General features: G+C 45.2%; 1 protein-coding gene across 5 annotated transcripts in view; it reads left to right on the top strand.

Annotated features, from left to right (window-relative positions):
* Window positions 1-18499, top strand: part of SFI1 (SFI1 centrin binding protein) — a 114216-nt gene that overhangs the window by 36267 nt on the left and 59450 nt on the right. For all 5 annotated transcript variants that reach the window (XM_025400059.1, XM_025400060.1, XM_025400058.1 and 2 more), the window contains 2 exons: window positions 7203-7313; window positions 11506-11600. In XM_025400059.1, coding sequence (XP_025255844.1) covers window positions 7203-7313; window positions 11506-11600 — 206 coding nt within the window. The remainder of the gene's footprint in view (window positions 1-7202; window positions 7314-11505; window positions 11601-18499) is intronic.

Here is an 18499-nt window from a genome sequence, read left to right as displayed (position 1 = left end):
CTCTTATTCTTTCACACCCCAATTTAAAATGTGAAGTGCCAAAATCATGTTGCTTCAACCTTCAAAATGCATTCAGAATCCAGCCGCTTTTCAGACCTCTAGTAGCTACCACCTGGTCCAAGCCATCAGCATCTCTCCCTCAAGTGACTCCAGTGACTCTTCATTGGTCTCCTGCTTCCTGTCTTGCCCGTAGTCAGTATCTTCTCAGTAGGTAGTCTGAGTAAATCAAGTCACATCATTCTGTCAAACTTCCAGTGGCTTCCTGCTGAAAGTAAAAGCCCATAGTCCTTACCGTGGCCTACAAGACCAACCAACTTTTTGTGTCACCTATAGATTTTTTTTTTCATTTCTGCTGTCATATTGTTAATTTCCAAGAGCTTGTTTTTGTTCTCTGCATGTTCCCTTTTTAATTTCTAAAAGCTGCTTTTGTTCTCTGCATGTTTCCTTTCTTTTTAATAGTATCCTGGAGGCTCAAAATTTTTTGAGGATAATGTTGTTTATTTTTAAGATTTTTATCTGCTTATACTGTGTGTCTTCTAAGATCCTTTTTTCTTTGCGTTTTTGGTCACTGTGCTATGTTGGAGGCTTTCCTCAAATGTCAAGAGATTCTTATATTATCTGTTTATATTTAACAGCAGGGCCCTAAAAAGCTAATTTTAGAAGCCTTTTTTTTTTTTTTTTTTTTTGAGACAAGGTCTCACTCTGTTGCCTAGGCTAGAGTACAATGGCGCAATCTCAGCTCACTGCAACCTCCGCCTCCTGGATTCAAGTGATTCTCCTGCCTCAGCCTCCTGAGTAGCTGGGATTACAGGTATGCACCACCATGCCTGGCTACTTTTTGAATTTTTAGTAGAGATGGGCTTTCACCATGTTGGTCAGGCTGGTCTCAAACTCCTGACTTCAGGTGATTTGCCTCGGCCTCCCAAAGTGCTGGGATTACAGATGTGAACCACCACACCCAGCCAGAAGCTTTTATATGTAAGCATGAGGACTTACAGCTTGAAGGCTTCACTATAGGCTTTGGGGTAGATTTCACCAGGGAATCTAGCTGTCTGTGTCTCTGAAGGCCTTTCCCCTTAGGTTGATCAGTTTTCCCCAGACAAAAGAGACACCCTCCAACTCCTGGCATGGGGTGGGATGGAGATGAAGGTGGTAATTTTTTAAATTTTTAAATTTGTATTTATTTATTTAACTTTTTTTTTTTCTGAGACTGAGTCTTGCTCTGTCACCCAGGCTGGAGTGCAGTGGCGCGATTGACTCACTGCAACCTCCGCCTCCGAGGTTCAAGCAATTCTCCTGCCTCAGCCTCTTGAGTAGCTGGGATTACAGGTGCCCACCACCATGCCTGGCTAATTTTTGTATTATTAGTAGAGACGGGGTTTCACCCTTTTGGCCAGGCTGGTATCGAGCTCCTGACCTTGTGATACACCCACTTCAACCTCCCAAAGTGCTGGGATTACAGGTGTGAGCCACCATGCCCGGCCTACAGTTTGGTTTTTTTTTTTTCTGTTTTTTTTTTAAACAGAATCTTACTCTGTCACCCAGGCTGGAGTACAGTGGTATGATTTCGGCTTATTACAACCTCTACCTCTCAGGTTCATGTGAGTCTCCTGCTTCATCCTCCCAAGTAACTGAGACCATGGGCATGCACCACCATGCCCGGCTAATTTTTGTATTTTTAGTAGAGATGGAGGTCTTGCCATGTTGGCCAGGCTGGTCTCGGGCTGCCCTCAAGTGATCCACCCACCTTGGCCTCCCAAAGTGCTGGGATTATGAACATGACACTGCGCCCAGCCGAAAGTGTTAATTATAAGCTTGGCTGCAAGCAGGAAAAGGGATGGTAGGTCTCATTGTTCAGTATGTAGACTTTTGGTCTAGGACCATCTCCCAAGCTTTGCCTAGTATTCTGGAGTCCAGTTCTCCTGTGGCTCGCCTCTCTAGAGATATACCTGAGTCTCTGCTTGAGTGAATAATGGGATCCAGGGGTCTAACCGCTTCTGACACACAGGCTTGTAAACAATCCTGTGTTTTCATCTCAGTCCACAGCTCCTCGTCTCCTGATGCTTCTCATTTCCACCCCTTTCTGGGGGGCCTGTGCCACCAGGTGGGTGCTTCTTGTCTCCCTTCTTCCCCCACAACAAGACACTTAATTCTCTCCTTTATCTGGTGATTCATCTGCAACTCTCTTGCCTAAAATTGACTAAAATTTGTTGACAGCTCTTGGCTGTCACCCTTTCTCCTATTCTCTTGGTCTTTATAGGCTTACACCTTTTTGAATATATTTGCTGTTATTTAATGCGGCATGGGGAATGGAAGGAGGTAAATGGATATGTTCATTTTACCATGTGCAAATGGTTCCTTTTTATTACAGTTTTTTAGAATTGTAGGCTGGGCGCAGTGGCTCACACCTGTAATCCCAGCACTTTGGAAGGCCGAGGCAGGCGGATCACAAGGTCAAGAGTTCGAGACCAGCCTGGCCAACATGGTGAAACCCCGTTTCTACTAAAAATACAAAAATTAGCTGGGCATGGTGGCGTGTGCCTGTTATCCCAGTTATTCAGGAGGCTGAGGCAGGAGAATTGCTTCAACTCTAGAGGCAGAGGTTGCAGTGAGCCGAGATGGCGCCACTGTACTCCAGCCTAGGTGACAGAGAAGACTCTGTCTCAAAAAAAAAAAAAAAAAAAAAGAATTGTGAATGAATCTGTTCAACAATCTTTCAAATATTATAGAAATGTACAGTTTAGGAGCCAGTCTCCTATAATCCCCCCCCTCCCCAAGAGAGAACCACTGGCATTAGGTTGATATTCTGGAGTCTTTTCAGGCTTTTAATATGTATGATATAATCATTTATGTATACATACACACATGCTTGTTTATATGTACACAAGTGTGTATGTGTGTGTGTGTGTGTGTGTATATATTTGATGTATTCCAACATATGGGTGCTATAAATACATAAAATTAGGCCGGGTGCGGTGGCACATGTTTGTAATCCCAGCACTTTGGGAGGCTGAGGCAGGCAGATCACCTGAGGTCAGGAGTTCAAGCCCAGCCTGGCCAACGTGGTGAAACCCTGTCTCTACTAAAAATACAAAAATTAGCTGGGCGTGGTCGTGTATGCCTGTAATCCCAGCTACATGGGAGGCTTAGGAAGGAGAATCACTTGAACCTGGGAGGTGGAGGTTGCAGTGAACTGAGATCGTGCCATTGCACTCTAGACTGGGCGACAAGAGGGAAGCTCTGTCTCGAAAAATATATATATAAATACTATTATTTATTTATTCATTCATTCTTTGAGACAGAGTCTTGCTTTGTCAGCCAGGCTGGAGTGCAGTGGCCTGATCTCAGCTTACTGCAACCTCCACCTCCTGGGTTGAAGCAATTCTTGTGCCTCAGCCTCCCAAGTAGCTGGGACTACAGGCATGCACCACCATGCCCAGCTAATTTTCGTATTTTTGGTAGGTTTTGCCATGTTGGCCAGGCTGGTCTCAAACTCCTGACCTCAAGTGATTTGGCCTCCCAAAGAGCTTCGATTACAGGTGTGAGCCACTGCGCCTGAGCTAATTTTTTAAAAAACATACCATATTATACATACCATGCAGTGATTTTATTTTTTCACCAAATCACTTTCTGAGGCATCTGTCCCTTCAGTACCCTTAGGTCTGCCTCATTCATAGAAAATGAGCACATGGCATTGATTGAATTGTATTATTAACCTGTCCTCTTCTGATGGGTATTTGTGGTGTTTCACTCTTCTCTTGTTATTATTATAAGCAATAGTGAGGTGAATTCCCTTATGTATGTCTTTGTAAGCTAGTTTTTAAAAACCGTGAGTGGAATTGAGCGCAGTAGTTCACGCCTGTAATCCCAGCACTTTGGGAAGCTGAGGCCAGTGGACCACCCGAGCTCGGGAGTTCGAGACCAGCCTGTCCATTATGGCAAAACCCCATCTTTACTAAAAGTACAAAAATTAGCTGGGCGTGGTGGCATGCACCTGTAGTCCCAGCTACTCAGGAGGCTGAGGCAGGAGAATCGTTAGAACCTGGGAGACGGAGCTTGCAGTGAGCTGAGATCGCGCCACTGCACTCCAGCCTGGGCAACAGAGCGAGACTCTGTCTCAAATTAAAACAAAACTATGAGTGGGTTAGGAGGAACAACATGTTAGTAACCTGCAGAAGCATGAAAAGAAATTCAAAGTGATTGACAGGCCAGTGCGATGGCTCATGCTTGTAATCCCAGCACTTTGGGAGGCCAAGGTGGGCAGATTGAGCTCAGGAGTGTGAGACCAGCCTGGGCAACATGGTGAAAACCCCTCTCTACTGAAATACAAAAAATTATCTCGGTTGGGTGGCATGTACCTGGAGTTACAGCTACTTGAGAGACTAAGGCACGAGAATAACTTGAACCCATGAGGTGGAGATTACAGTGAGCAGAGATCATGCCACTGCCCTCCAGCTTGGGTGACAGAGCAAGACTGTTACAAAAAAAATTTTTAAAAATCAACACCATCTGTCACTGCTCTTCTGTGCTCCTTATTACCTTTTTCCTGACGAATTTCTCTTACTCATCTTTTGCTGTTGTTTATAACTCCCCTCTTCAGATTTCAGCTAAATTCATATCCTATGTTCCTGTTAAGTACTAGGAATATTATTAGGCATTTACTTATTTTATAACTTTAATTTCATATGTTTGTAAATAAGACATTCCTACTTTTTAGTAATAAAAGTATTTTTCATTCTGGTGAATAAAAAATTAAAAATAGTAATTTTCAATTCACTTTATGGTATTTGAAAAGTCAAATTTTGGGAGACCAAGGGAGGAGGATCACCTGAGCTCAGGAGTTCAAGACTAGCTTGGGTAACATAGTGAAACCCTGCCTCTACAAAAAATAAAAAATTAACCAGGTGTAGTAGTGGAGCATGTCTGTAGTCACAGCTACTTGGGAGGCTGAGGTGAAAGGATCACTTGAGCCTAGGATGTTAAGGCTGCAGTGAGCCATGACTGTACCACTGCATTCCAGCCAGGGCAACAGAGCGAGACCCTGTCTCCAAAGAAAAGTCAGATTTTTATTTTACTTTAACATCTTTAATCAGTAAAATCAATATTAGAAAATTTTTAACCTCATTTCTGGTTTACGTAGCTCTGAGATTCTGACCTGAAAAAGCCAAATATGTCTATTTTCCCTCTTTTTAAGTTTTTTTGATTGTTTAAGAGATAGGGTTTCGCTCTGTTGCCCAGACCAGAGTGTAGTGGCACATTCATGGCTCACTGCAGCCTTGACCTCTGGGGCTCAAGCTGTCCTCCCATCTAAGCCTCTGGAGTAGCTGGGACCACAGGTACATGCCTCCATACTTGGCTAACTAAAAAAATTCTGGGGGGGCTGGACACGGTGACTCAAGCCTGTAATCCCAGCACTTTGGGAGGCTGAGGTAGGCAGATCACTTGAAGTCAGGAGTTTGAGACCAGCCTGATCAGCATGGAGAAACTCCGTCTCTACTAAAAATAAAATTAGCTGGGCGTGGTGGCGCATGCCTGTAATCCCAGCTACTCAGGAGGCTGAGGCAGGGGAATCGCTTGAAGCCAGGAGGCAGAGGTTGCGGTGAGCAGAGATCACACCATTGCACTCCAACCTGGGCAACAAGAGCAAAACTCTGTCTCAAAGAAAAAAAAAAAAATTTCAGAGCTGGGTACAGTGGCTCATGTGTGTAATCCCAGCACTTTGGGAGGCTCAGGTGAGAGTATCGCTTGAGCCCAAGAGTTTGAGAACAGCTTGGGTAATATAGTGAGACATCGTCACAAATTTTTTTATTTTTATTTTTTGGGTAGAGATGGAGTGTTTTATTTTATTTTATTCTATCTTATTTATTTATTTATTTTTTGAGACAAAGTCTCACTCTGTTGCCCAGGATGGAGTGCAGGGACTCGATCTCGGCTCACCACAACCTCTGCCTCCCAGGTTCAAGCGATTCTCCTGCCTCAGCCTCCCGAGTAGCTGGGACTACAGGCATATACCACCATGCCCAGCTAATTTTTGTATTTTTAGTAGAGATAGGGTTTTACTATGCTGGCCAATCTGGTCTCGAACTCCTGACTTTGTGATCCGCCCGCTTCGGCCTCCCAAAGTGCTGGGATTGCAGGTGTGAGCCACCATGTCCGGCCTTTTTTTTTTTTTTTTCTTGTATTTGAGACAGGCTCTTACTCTTTCGCCCAGGCTGGAGTGCAGTGGTGCAATCTCAGTTCACTGGAACGTCTGCCTCCTGGGTTCAAGTGATCCTCCCACCTCAGCCTCCCAGGTAGCTGGGACTACAAGAGCATGCCCCCACTGTGCCTGGCTAATTTTTTATTTTTTGTAGAGACTGGGTTTCACCATGTCACCCAGCCTGGTCCTGAACTCTAGCAATCCAACTGTCTCAGCCTCCCAAAGTGCTGGGATTACAGCCATAAACTACCACTTCAGCCCTAGATGGAGTCTTGCTATGTTGCCGAGGTTGGTCTTGAACTCCTGGCCTCAAGCAGTCCTCCCACCTTGACCTCTCAAAGCGTTTGGATTACAGGCATGAGCCACCATGCCTGGCCTCTGTTTTTAATCTATCTTGGTGTTTACTTTTTGTTCTTTGAGATGGAGTCTTGCTCTGTCACCAGGCTGGAGTGCATTGGCGCAGTCTTAGCTCACTGCAACCTCTGCCTCCCGGGTTCAGGCAGTTCTCCTGCCTCAGCCTCCTGAGTAGCTGGGACTATAGGCGCGTGCCACCATGCCCAGGTAATTTTTGCATTTTTAGTAGAGATGGGGTTTCACCATGTTGGCCAGGATGGTCTTGATCTCTTGACCTTGGATCCACCCGCCTTGGCCTCCCAAAGTACTGGGATTACAGGCGTGAGGCACTGCACCCAGCTGGTGTTTTCATTTTTTTTTTGTTTGTTTGTTTGTTTTTAGTAGAGATGGGGTTTCACCGTGTTAGCCAGGATGGTCTTGATTTCCTGACCTCGTGATCTGCCCGCCTCGGCCTCCCAAAGTGCTGGGATTACAGGTGTGAGCCACTGCGCCCGGCCATACTTTTTTGTGAGAAGGCAACAATATGAAACTGTGATTTGAGAAGAGATGTTAGTTCCAACATCATCATATATATATATGATTTTATTGTATTGCCCTAGATTTTACTATGAGCAGTGATTACATATATGATTTTATTGTATTGCCCTAGATTTTACTATGAGCAGCGATTACTACGGAAGGTCTTCGAAGAATGGAAAGAAGAGTGGTGGGTTTTCCATCATGAGTGGAAACTCTGTGTTCGAGCTGACTGTCACTACAGGTCAGGTTTCATGTTATACTCCTTCAGTTTTACTGATGCACAGTATCAGATGATTATATGTTGGCATGTTTATGGTCAAAAGAAGCAAACTTTGGATCACTTTTGGTTTTTCTTCAAATCATTTTTAGAGTTAGCAAGATCAAAGTTCCAAATTAAACCCAAGCATGCATGCACATGCTGGGCACGTGCACACAGACACACATACACACACACCTCCCACACCTCTAATTCAGGTAACTAGTATGTGTTGGTTATGCTAATAGTTTGAATGGGTTTTTCCCACTGGTTTTCATTTCTATATAATTTCTAATTCTGAAAGTATTCTGGGTTTTTTTGTTGTTGTTTGTTTTAAGACAGAGTCTCGGCCGGGCGCAATGACTCACGCCTGTAATCCCAGCACTTTGGGAGGCCGAGGCGGGCGGATCACCTGAGGTTGGAGTTTGAGACCAGCCTGACCAACACGGAGAAACCCCGTCTCTACTAAAAATACAAAATTAGCTGGGCGTGGTGGCACATGCCTGTAATCCCAGCTACTAGGGAGGCTGAGGCAGGAGAATCGCTTGAACCTGGGAGGCGGAGGTTGCGGTGAGCCGAGATCGCACCATTGCACTCCAGCCTGGGCAATAAGGGTGAAACTCCGTCTCAAAAAAAAAAAAGACAGAGTCTCACTCTGTTGCCCAGGCTGGAGTGCAGTGGCACGATCTTGGCTCACTGCAACCTCCGCCTCGTAGATTCAAGCAATTCTCTTGCCGCAGTCTCCCAGATAGTTGGGATTACTGGCATATGCCACAATGCCCAGCTAATTTTTGTAATTTTAGTAGAGACAGGGTTACATCATGTTGACTGGGCTGGTCTCGAACTCCTGACTTCAGGTGATCTTCCCGCCTTGGCCTCCCAAAGTGCTGGGATTACAGGCGTGCGCCACTGCACCTGGCCTATTTTTTTTTTTTTTGAGATGGAATCTCACTCTTGTTGCCCAGGCTGGAGGGCAGTGGTGTATTGCAACCTCCGCCCCCTGTGTTCAAGTGATTCTCCTGCCTCAGCCTCCCTAGTAGCTGGGATTACAGGCATGCGCCACCATGCCCAGCTAATTTTGTATTTTTAGTAGAGACGAGGTTTCTCCATGTTGGTCAGTCTGATCTCAATCTCCTGACCTCAGGTGATCCTCCCACCTTGGCCTCCCAAAGTGCTGGGATTACAGGCATGAACCACCATACCTGGCCCTGTTTTAAAAATAATAAGTTGTTCTAATTTACATTGATTGTGGGAGAAAATATATGCCCAACATAGAGTATTAAGAAAATAGAGGCCAGGCACAGTGACTCATGCCTGTAATCCCAGCACTTTGGAATGCCAAGGCAGGTGGATCACTTAAGCGCAAGAGTTTGAGACCAGCCTTAGCAACATGATGTAACCCCATCTCTACCAAAAAGTACAGAATACCAGCAGGGTATAGGGGTGTGCGCCTGTGGTCTCAACTACTTGGGAGGCTGAGGCAGGTGGATTGCTTGAGCCCGGGAGGCAGAGATTGCAGTGAGCCGAGATTGTGCCACTCACTCCAGCCTGGGCAATAGAGCTAGATCCTGTCACACACACACACACACAAAGAAAGAAGAAAAGAAAGGAAAAAACTCTTAATCCTTGACATTCACATTCCCAGGGGTAAGTGAAGGGGAAAGTAACAGTTGAGAATTATTATATCAAGTACACATTTTCAGACCTTTTTTTAAAACCTGAATGTCATTTCTTATAGATTGTATATTTAAAATGGTATTAACTCTTTTTTTTTTTTTTTTTTTTGAGACTGAGTCTGGCTCTGTCGCCCAGGCTGGAGTGCGGTGGCCGGATCTCAGCTCACTGCAAGCTCCGCCTCCCGGGTTCACGCCATTCTCCTGCCTCAGCCTCCCGAGTAGCTGGGACCACAGGCGCCCGCCACTTTGCCCGGCTAGTTTTTTGTATTTTTTAGTAGAGACGGGGTTTCACCGTGTTAGCCAGGATGGTCTCGATCTCCTGACCTCGTGATCCGCCCGTCTCGGCCTCCCAAAGTGCTGGGATTACAGGCTTGAGCCACCGCGCCCGGCGGTATTAACTCTTATTCTAGTGATTTCTTTGTCTAGGTTCTTTGGAACAAGAGTTCTGATTTATGGATATTTCAGATTAAAATATAGACACACTGAGTTGTTTTAATAAGCAGATAGAATATTAAATCAAGGCCTAATAATTGCAGTAGTGAATATATGGGGAAGGCTGAGTGTGGTGGCTCGCTCCTGTAATCCCAGTACTTTGGGAGGCTGAGGTGGCTGGATCACTTGAGGTTGGGAGTTCGAGACCAGCCTGGCCAACATTGGTGAAACCTCGTCTCTATTAAAAAAAAAAAATACAAAAATTCCAGCCTGGGCAACACAGTGAAACCCCATCTCAATGAAAATACAAAAAATATTAGCCGGGCGTGGCGGCATGCACCTGTAGTCCCAGCTATTTGGGAGGTTGGGACCAGCAAATTCATTGAACTCAGGAGGCGGAGACTGCAGTAAGTCGAGATCGCACCACTGCACTCCAGCCTGGGCAACAAAGCAAGACTCTGTCTCCAAAAAATAAAAATAAAAAAATAAAAAAATTAGCTGGGCATGGTGGCATGTGTCTGTAGTACCCAGCCACTCGGGAGGCTGAGGCAGAAGAATTGCTTGAACCCAGGAGTCGGAGGTTGCAGTAAGCTGAGATCATGCCACTGCACTCCAGCCTGGGCGACAGAGTGAGACTCTGTCTCAAAAAAAGAAAAAACTTTTTAAAATGAATGTTAATAAAATATTTAAAACTAGGAAAATATGAAGAGATGAAAGTCTTAAAAATGTATGGCGTATGTATCAAGAAGAAGGAAAAGGCGTCAATGACCATGTTGTAGTGCAAACGAGAAGTGATGTTTTTTATAGTGTGGATAGTTAAGATAATTAAGATGTGACTGTCGGCCAGGCATCGTAGCTCACACCTATAATCCTAGCACTTTAGGAGGCCGAGGCAAGAGATCTCTTGAGCCCAGGAGTTTGAGACCAGCCTAGAGAACATGGCAAAAGCCCCCTCTACAAAAAAATACAAAAATTAGCCAGGAGTGGTGGTGTGTTCCTGTAGTCCCAGCTACTCGGAGGCCAAAGTGGGAGGAGTACCTGAGCCCAGGGAGGCCTCAAGGCTGCAGTCAGCCATGTTCACCTTACTGCACTCCAGCCTAGGTGACAGAGTGAGACCCTGTGTTTAAAAAAAAAAAAAAGACAAGATTGTCTTTCCAAACATCATGGAAATTTTTTTTTTTTTTTTTTTTTTTTTAAATTTGAGACAGAGTCTTGGTGTCACCCAGGCTGGAGTGCAGTAGAGCAGTCTCGGCTCACTGCAACAACTGCCTCCCGGGTTCAAGCAATTCTCCTGCCTCAGCCTCCTGAGTAGGTGAGACTACAGGCACATGCCACTACGTGTGGCTAATTTTTATATTTTTAGTAAAGACGGGGTTTCACCATGTTGACCAGGCTGGTCTCGAACTCCCAACCTCAGGTAATCTGCCTGCCTCGGCCTCCCAGAGTGCTGAGATTACAGGTGTGAGCTACTCTGCCTGGCCCAAACATCATGAATTTGTGGATGATGAAAGTGAACTTATTCTTGGAGCAGTCAGGCCTTTGCTTTCTCAGTGACACTTTAAGGTATGGAGAATGACTCTTCTTCAAAGAGAATAGAGTTCATTGTGATTGTAGGAAATGAAATTTTAGCTTTGGTGCAGATACGGTTTTTTTTTGTTTTTTGTTTTTTAAATCAGAAGCGTCAATGTTAATTTCTTCTGAGTATAGAACAGACCTGGTGTGTTGGATTAGGAGTTGTTTTGCTGTTGTTTGTTTTTTGAGACAGAGTCTTGCTCTGTTGTTCAGGCTGAGTGCAGTGGCGCGATCTTGGCTCACTGCAACCTCTGCCTCCTGGGTTCAAGTGATTCTCCTGCGTCAGCCTCCGGAGTAGCTGGGATTACAGGCGTGTGCCACCACACCCGGCTAATTTTTGTATTTTTAGTAGAGATGGGGTTTCACCATATTGGCTAGGCTGGTCTTGAACTCCTTGCCTCGGCCTCTGAAAGTGCTAGAATTGTAAGTGTGAGCCACCGCGCCCGGCCTGTTGTTTTATTTTAAAGAAATGCCGTTTGCTTTTTTTGGGTCCTCAGGTATTACCTGTATAACCTGATGTTCCAGACCTGGAAGACCTACGTGCGTCAGCAGCAGGAGATGAGGAACAAGTACACTAGAGCCGAGGTTCATGGTGAGAAAAAGAAGTCCATGTATGAAGAAGATGCCCACATTTACTGTGCAGAATGTCATAGGAAGGACAAGCACATTGTCTCAGAGAGAAAATAACTCTAGGTCCAAGGAAGATTTGTTTGATTCTCTTTCATATTTTTCAGAAAGTGTGATCTCTTGAGTGGGCACCTGTACGATTGGATCCCTGTGGTTTTCTCCATATGGCATGGTTTGAGCGCTTAAAGCTCGTTTAATCAGAATTTGTATGGACTGGCTGTTCCTGGCCTACGGGTTCAGTGTGCTGGCTGGGACTCTCCTGTGGCGCCTGGGGCTGCCGTCTATCTTGCTGTGTCAAGTTGCCCAGAGACTCTGGAGCAGAGCTGCAGTGCTCTTTGTTGATCTGCTTTGCTCAAGTTGTCCCTTAGTGATACTGTGGCCACTTTAGCTCTGGTCAGAGTCTGGTTTCTCTGTGAAACATGTGGAGAGTCTAAGGGAAAAGACGTGGGGTTTCAAAATGATAATACAGACTGCATTAGCAGCAGCATGTCCTAAAGGTACCTCAAACCCTGCAAGTCACCAGTACAACCTGTCAATTCCCCCCGCCCCCCACTTACACCTGCGGTCTTTCCCCTGTCTGTATTCCCAAAGTATGAAAAGCTCTTACCCAGGCCTCACAGTAACTGCACCAAATGCACTGTTTCACTGGTAAGTAACTTATGCTGTTTGGTGGTTGGTTGTTTTTTTATTTTTTTTATTTTTTTATTTTTGAGACGGAGTCTTGCTCTGTAGCCCGGGCTGGAGTGCAGTGGCCGGATCTCAGCTCACTGCAAGCTCCACCTCCCGGGTTTACGCCATTCTCCTGGCTCAGCCTCCGGAGTAGCTGGGACTACAGGTGCCCGCCACCTCGCCCGGCTAGTTTTTTGTGGTTGTTTTTTTAATTACATACAGTAAGATTCATTCTTTTTGATATTCAGTTCTAAGACTTTGGTACACACTACCACATACAGCTAATTTTTTGGATTTTGGTAGAGATGGGCTTTCGCCATGTTGCCCAGGCTGGTTTCAAACTCCTGGACTAAAGCAATCCACCTGCCTCAGTCTCCCAAAGTTCTGGCAGTACAGGTGTGAGCCACCATGCCTGGCCTTAAGTTTAACTCTCTAAGTAACTGGCAGACTTTTTTATTGTGGCTGTACCATTTTGCATTCCCACCAGTAATTCATGAGAGTTCTACTTGCTCTACATCCTCTTGACCTCTTTGTATTGTCATTAAAATTTTTTCTTCGGCGATACTAGTGGGTGTATACATTTAATTGTGCGTTTTTAAAAATTACTGTTACATGGGTATACTGCATAATGGTGGAGATTTGAGTATCCACTACCCAAATAGTGAACATTGTACACGACAGGTAATTTTTCAACCCTTGTCCCTCTTCCACCCTCCCTTACCCTCTTTTGGAGTCCCCAGTGTTTATTATCTCCACTATTATGTCCATGAGTACCAGCTGTTTAGCTCCCGCCTATAAATGAGAACATGTGATATTTGATTTTCTGTTTCTGAGTTCACTTAGGATAATGGCCTCTAGTTCCATCCATGTTGGTGCCAAGGGCATGACTTCATTCTTTTTTATGGCTGGGTGGTATTCCATGGTATATATATATTTTTTGAGACGGAGTCTCACGCTGTGTCACCCAGGCTGGAGTGCAGTGGCGCGATCTCGGCTCACTGCAAGCTCCGCCTCCCAGGTTCACGCCATTCTCCTGCTTCAGCCTCCGAGTAGCTGGGACTACAGGCGCCCGCCACCACGCCCGGCTAGTTTTTTGTATTTTTAGTAGAGACAGGGTTTCACCATGTTAGCCAGGATGGTCTCGATCTCCTGACCTCGTGATCCACCCGCCTCGGCCTCCCAAAGTGCTGGGATTACAGGCTTGAGCCACCGCGCCCGGCCTCCATGGTATATATTTTTCTTCTCTCTTCTCTTTCTTTCCTTCCTTCCTTCTCTCTCTCTCTCTCTCCCTTCCTTCCTTCTTTCTTTTCCTTCTTTCTTTCCTTCTTTTCTTTCCTTCTTTCCTTCTTTCTTTTCTTTCTTTTCCTTCCTTCCTTCCTTTCCTTCCTTCCCTTCCTCCCTCCCTTCCTCCCTCCCTCCCTCCTTCCTTCCTTCCTTCCTTCCTTCCTTCCTTCCTTCCTTCCTTCCTTCCTTCCTTCCTTCCATCCTTCTCCCTTTCCCTTTCCCTTTCCCTTTTTCTTTCTCTTTCTCTTTTTCTTTCTCACTCTGTCACCCAGGCTGGAGTGCAGTGGTGTGATCTCAGCTCACTGCTACCTCCACCTCCTGGGTTCAAGCTCTGTTCCTGCCTTAGCCTATCCAGTACCTGGGACTACAGGCATGTGCCCCCATGCCTGACTAATTTTTTATTTTTAGTAGAGACAAGATTTCACTATATTGGCCAGGCTGGTCTCAAACTCCTGACCTCAAGTGATCTGCCTGCCTCAGCCTCCCAAAGTACTGGGATTACAGGCATGAGCCACCACACCCGGCTGTCGTGTATATTTTCTGTATCCGTTGATGGATGCTGAGGTTGGTTCTATGACTTTGCTGTTGAGAATAGTGCTGCACGAGTGCAGGTGTCTTTTTAATATAATAATTTCTCTTCCTTTGGGTATATTCCCCCTAGTGGGATTGCTGGGTTGAATGGTAGTTCTGTTTTTAGTTCTTTGAGAAATCTCCATACTGTTTTCCATAGAAGCTCAACTAATTTATATTCCCACCACCAGTGTGTTAAAGTGTTCCCTTTCTCTGTGTCCATGCCAGCATCTTTTTTTTTTTTTTTTTAGATGGGGGGTGTCTTGCTGTGTCACCCAGGCTGGAGTGCAGTGGCTTGGTCATAGTTCATTGCAGCCTTGACTTCCTGGGCTCAAGTGATCCTCCCACCTCAGACTCCTGAGTAGCTGGGACCATAGGCATGTGCTACCATGCCTGGCTAACTTTTTATATTTTGTAGAGACAGGATCTTGTATGTTGCCCAAGCTGGTCTTGGACCTCTGGGCTCCAGTGTTTCTCCTTCCTCAGCCTCCTAAAGTGCTAGGATTACAGACATGAGCCACCACACCCAACCTAACTTTTTAATAATAGTCGTTCTGACTGGTGTAAGATGATATCTCATTGTGGTTTTAATTTGCATTTCTCTGATAATTAGTGATGTTGAGTATCTTTTCCTGTGCTTATTTGCTATTTATATCTGTTTTTTGGTGAAGTATCTGTTCATGATCTTTTGTCCTTTTAAATTGGGTTGTTTGTGTTCTTGTTGAGATTTGTTTTTTGTTTTTTATTTGTTAGGTGTGGTTTTTTTTGACAGTTTTTTTTTTTTTTTGACGGAGTCTTGCTCTGTTGCCCAGGCTGAAGTGCAGTGGTGCAATCTTGGCTCACTGCAACCTCGACCTCCTGGGTTTAAGCAATTCTTCCACCTTAGCCTCCCGAGTAGCTGGGACTACATGGTGTGCTGCCATGCCCAGCTAATTTTTGTATTTTTTAAGTAGAGACAGAGTTTCACCATGTTGGCCAGGCTGGTCTGGAACTCCTGATGTCAGGGGATCCACCTGCCTTGGCCTCCCAAAGTGCTGGGACTACAGGCGTGAGCCGCCAAGCCCGGCCTAGTTTTGTAAAGTATGCATTCTGTTACAAGCATTTTGTCAAAGCATGATTTGCTTATGTTTTCTCCCAGTCTTTTTGTTCTCTTAACAGTATCTTTTGCAGAGGAAAAGTTTTTAATTTTGATGAAGTCCAAGCTATTCTTTTTTTATGGATTTTTTTTTTTTTTTTTTTTTGCGAGAGTCCCACTGTTGCCCAGGTTGGAGTTCAGTGGTGTGATGATAACTCGTTGCAGCCTGGAACTCCTGGGCTCCGACCTCAGCCTCCCAAGTAACTGGGACTACAGGCAATGCCCCACCATGCCTGGCTAAGGGTTTTATTTTTTGTAGAGATGGGGGTCTTGCTTTGTTGCCCAGGCTGGTCTCAAACTCCTGGCCTCAAGTGGTTCTCCCGCTTCAGCTTCCCAAAGCCCTGGGATTATAGTCAGGAGCAACTGTGCCCAGCTGGATTATATTTTTTGATATCGTATCTTAGCTGTCATCTCTAAGAACTTTGCCTTAACCCAAGGTCACAAAGATTTCCTCTTACGTTTTCTTCTAAACATTCTGTAGTTTTACATATGGATCTTGTATATTCTACAACCCTGCTAAGTTCATTTATTATTTCTTTTTTTTTTTTTTTTTTGAGACAGAGTCTCACTCTGTCACCCAGGCTGGAGTTCAGTGGTGTGATCTTGGCTCAGTGCAAGCTCCGCCTCCCAGGTTCATGCCATTCTCCTGCCTCAGCCTCCTGAGTAGCTGGGACTACAGGTGCCTGCCACCACTCCTTGCTAATTTTTTATATTTTTAGTAGAGATGGCATTTCACCGTGTTAGCCGGGTTGGTCTCGATCTCTTGACCTCATTATCTGCCTGCCTCGACCTCCCAAAGTGCTGGGATTAACGGCATGAGCCACTGTGCCTGGCTCATTTATTATTTCTAACAGCTTTTTTGTAAATTCCATGGAGTTTTCTGTGTAGACAGTCAAATTGTCTATGAATAGATACAGTTTTATTCCTTCCTCTTCTTTTCTTTATTCTTTTTCTTTTTTTCTTCTTTTTTTTTTGAGATGGATTCTCACCCTGTCGCCCAGGCTGGAATGCAGTGGCACAATCTCAGCTCATTGCAAGCTCCGCCTCCCAGGTTCACGCCTTTCTCCTGCCTCAGCCTCCTGAAGCTGGGACTACAGGCGCCCTCCAAGCTATTTTTTTGTATTTTTAGCAGAAACGGGGTTTCAGGCTGGGCGCGGTGGCTCAAGCCTGTAATCCCAGCACTTTGGGAGGCCGAGACAGGCGGATCACAAGGTCAGGAGATCGAGACCATCCTGGCTAACCCGGTGAAACCCCGTCTCTACTAAAAAATACAAAAAACTAGCCGGGCGAGGTGGCGGGCGCCTGTAGTCCCAGCTACTCTGGAGGCTGAGGCAGGAGAATGGCGTGAACCCGGGAGGCGGAGCTTGCAGTGAGCTGAGATCTGGCCACTGCACTCCAGCCTGGGCGACAGAGCGAGACTCCGTCTCAAAAAAAAAAAAAAAAAAAAAAAAAGAAACGGGGTTTCACTGTGTTAGCCAGATGGTCTCAATCTCCTTACCACTCATCCACCCGCCTCGGCCTCCCAAAGTGCTGGGATTACAGGCGTGAGCCACCACTCCCGGCCCTCTTTTCATTTTTTTATTTTACTGGCTAGGGCTTCCGTATGATATTGAATAGCAGTGGTAAAAGTGGACACATCCTTGCTTTGTTCTTGGTCTTAAGGGAAAAGCATTCAGCTTTTAATCATTAAATAGGATGTTAGTAGTATGTTTTTTTATACCTGTCCTTCATCAGGTTAAGGAAATTCTATTCCTAGTTTTCTGAGCATTTTAATCATTAATAGATCTTGAATTATTTTTGAACTGTTTTTCCTGTATCTATGGAGATGATTGTGAGGTGACTTCTTTTTTAGTCTTTTGTTAAGGTTAATTATATAGACTGGTTTTCAACTTTTTTTTTGTTTGTTTGAGATGGTGTCTTACTGTTTGGCCCAGGTTGATTTTGAACTCCTGCACTCACACTATCCTCCTGCCTCAGCCTCCTGAATAGCTGGAACTACAGGCACTTGCCACCATGCCCAGCTGCTCTTCAGATTTTGAATCAGCTTCACATTCTTACTTTTTTTTTTTTTTTTAAGATAGGGTCTTGTTCTGTTGCCCAGGCTGGGATGCAGTGGTGCAGTCACAGCTCAGAGTAGCCGTGACCTACCTGGTTTAGGCGATCCTCCCACTTCATCCTCCTGAGAAGCTGGGACCACAACCGCATGCTACCAAGGCCAGCTAATTTTCTTTTGTATTTTTTTGTAGAGATGGGGTTTTGCACTGTTGCTCAGGCTGGTCTCAAACTCCTGGGCTCAAGCAGTCCACTTGCCTCAGCCTCCCAAAATGCTGGGATTACAGACATGAGCCACTGTACCCAGCCATGTTCCACAGATTAATGCCACTCTTTTTATATATTGCTGGGTTCAATTTGCTAATATTTTGTTGAGGGGGGTGGGGTTGCTTCTATATTCATGAGGGATATTGGTCTTTAGTGTTCTTTTATTGTCATATCTTTGTCTGGTTTTGGTTCAGGTAATACTAGCCTTGTAGAATGAGTTGGGAAGTATTTTCTATTTTTTTTTTTTTTTTGAGACGGAGTCTCGGTCTGTCGCCCAGGCTGGAGTGTAGTGGCGTGATCTTGGCTCACTGCAAGCTTCGCCTCCTGGGTTCATGCTGTTCTCCTGCCTCAGCCTCTCGAGTAGCTGGGACTATAGGCCCCCACCACCACACCCGGCTAATTTTTTGTATTTTTTAGTAGAGATGGAGTTTCACCCTGTTAGCCAGGATGGTCTTGATCTCCTGACCTCGTGATCTGCCCGCCTTGGCCTCCCAAAATGGGAAGTATTTTCTAAAAGAAATTTGTAGAGTTGGTATTATTTCATCCTTGAGTGGTTAGTAAAATTCTCCGCTGTAATCCTAGTGGTCTAGGCCTAGAATTTTCTTTGTTGGAGGATTTTAAACTTTGAATTCCAGTTTTTAATAGCTCGAAAACTATTTAGGTTATTTATTTATTTATTTATTTAAATTATTTGAGACAGAGTCTTGCTGTATCGCCCAGGCTGGAGTGCAGTGGTGTGATCTTGGCTCACTGCAAGCTCCGCCTCCCAGGTTCACGCCATTCTCCTGCCTCAGCCTCCAGTAGCTGGAACTACGGGCGTCCACCACCGTGCCTGGCTAATTTTTTGTTTTTTTAGTAGAGAAACTGATGTTTCTGTTTTACCATGT

Source organism: Theropithecus gelada, chromosome 10, assembly GCF_003255815.1.
Source record: "Theropithecus gelada isolate Dixy chromosome 10, Tgel_1.0, whole genome shotgun sequence".
Taxonomy (NCBI): domain Eukaryota; kingdom Metazoa; phylum Chordata; class Mammalia; order Primates; family Cercopithecidae; genus Theropithecus; species Theropithecus gelada.
Note: the sequence above shows the minus strand (reverse complement) of the source record. Positions and strands in the feature narration are given on the sequence as shown.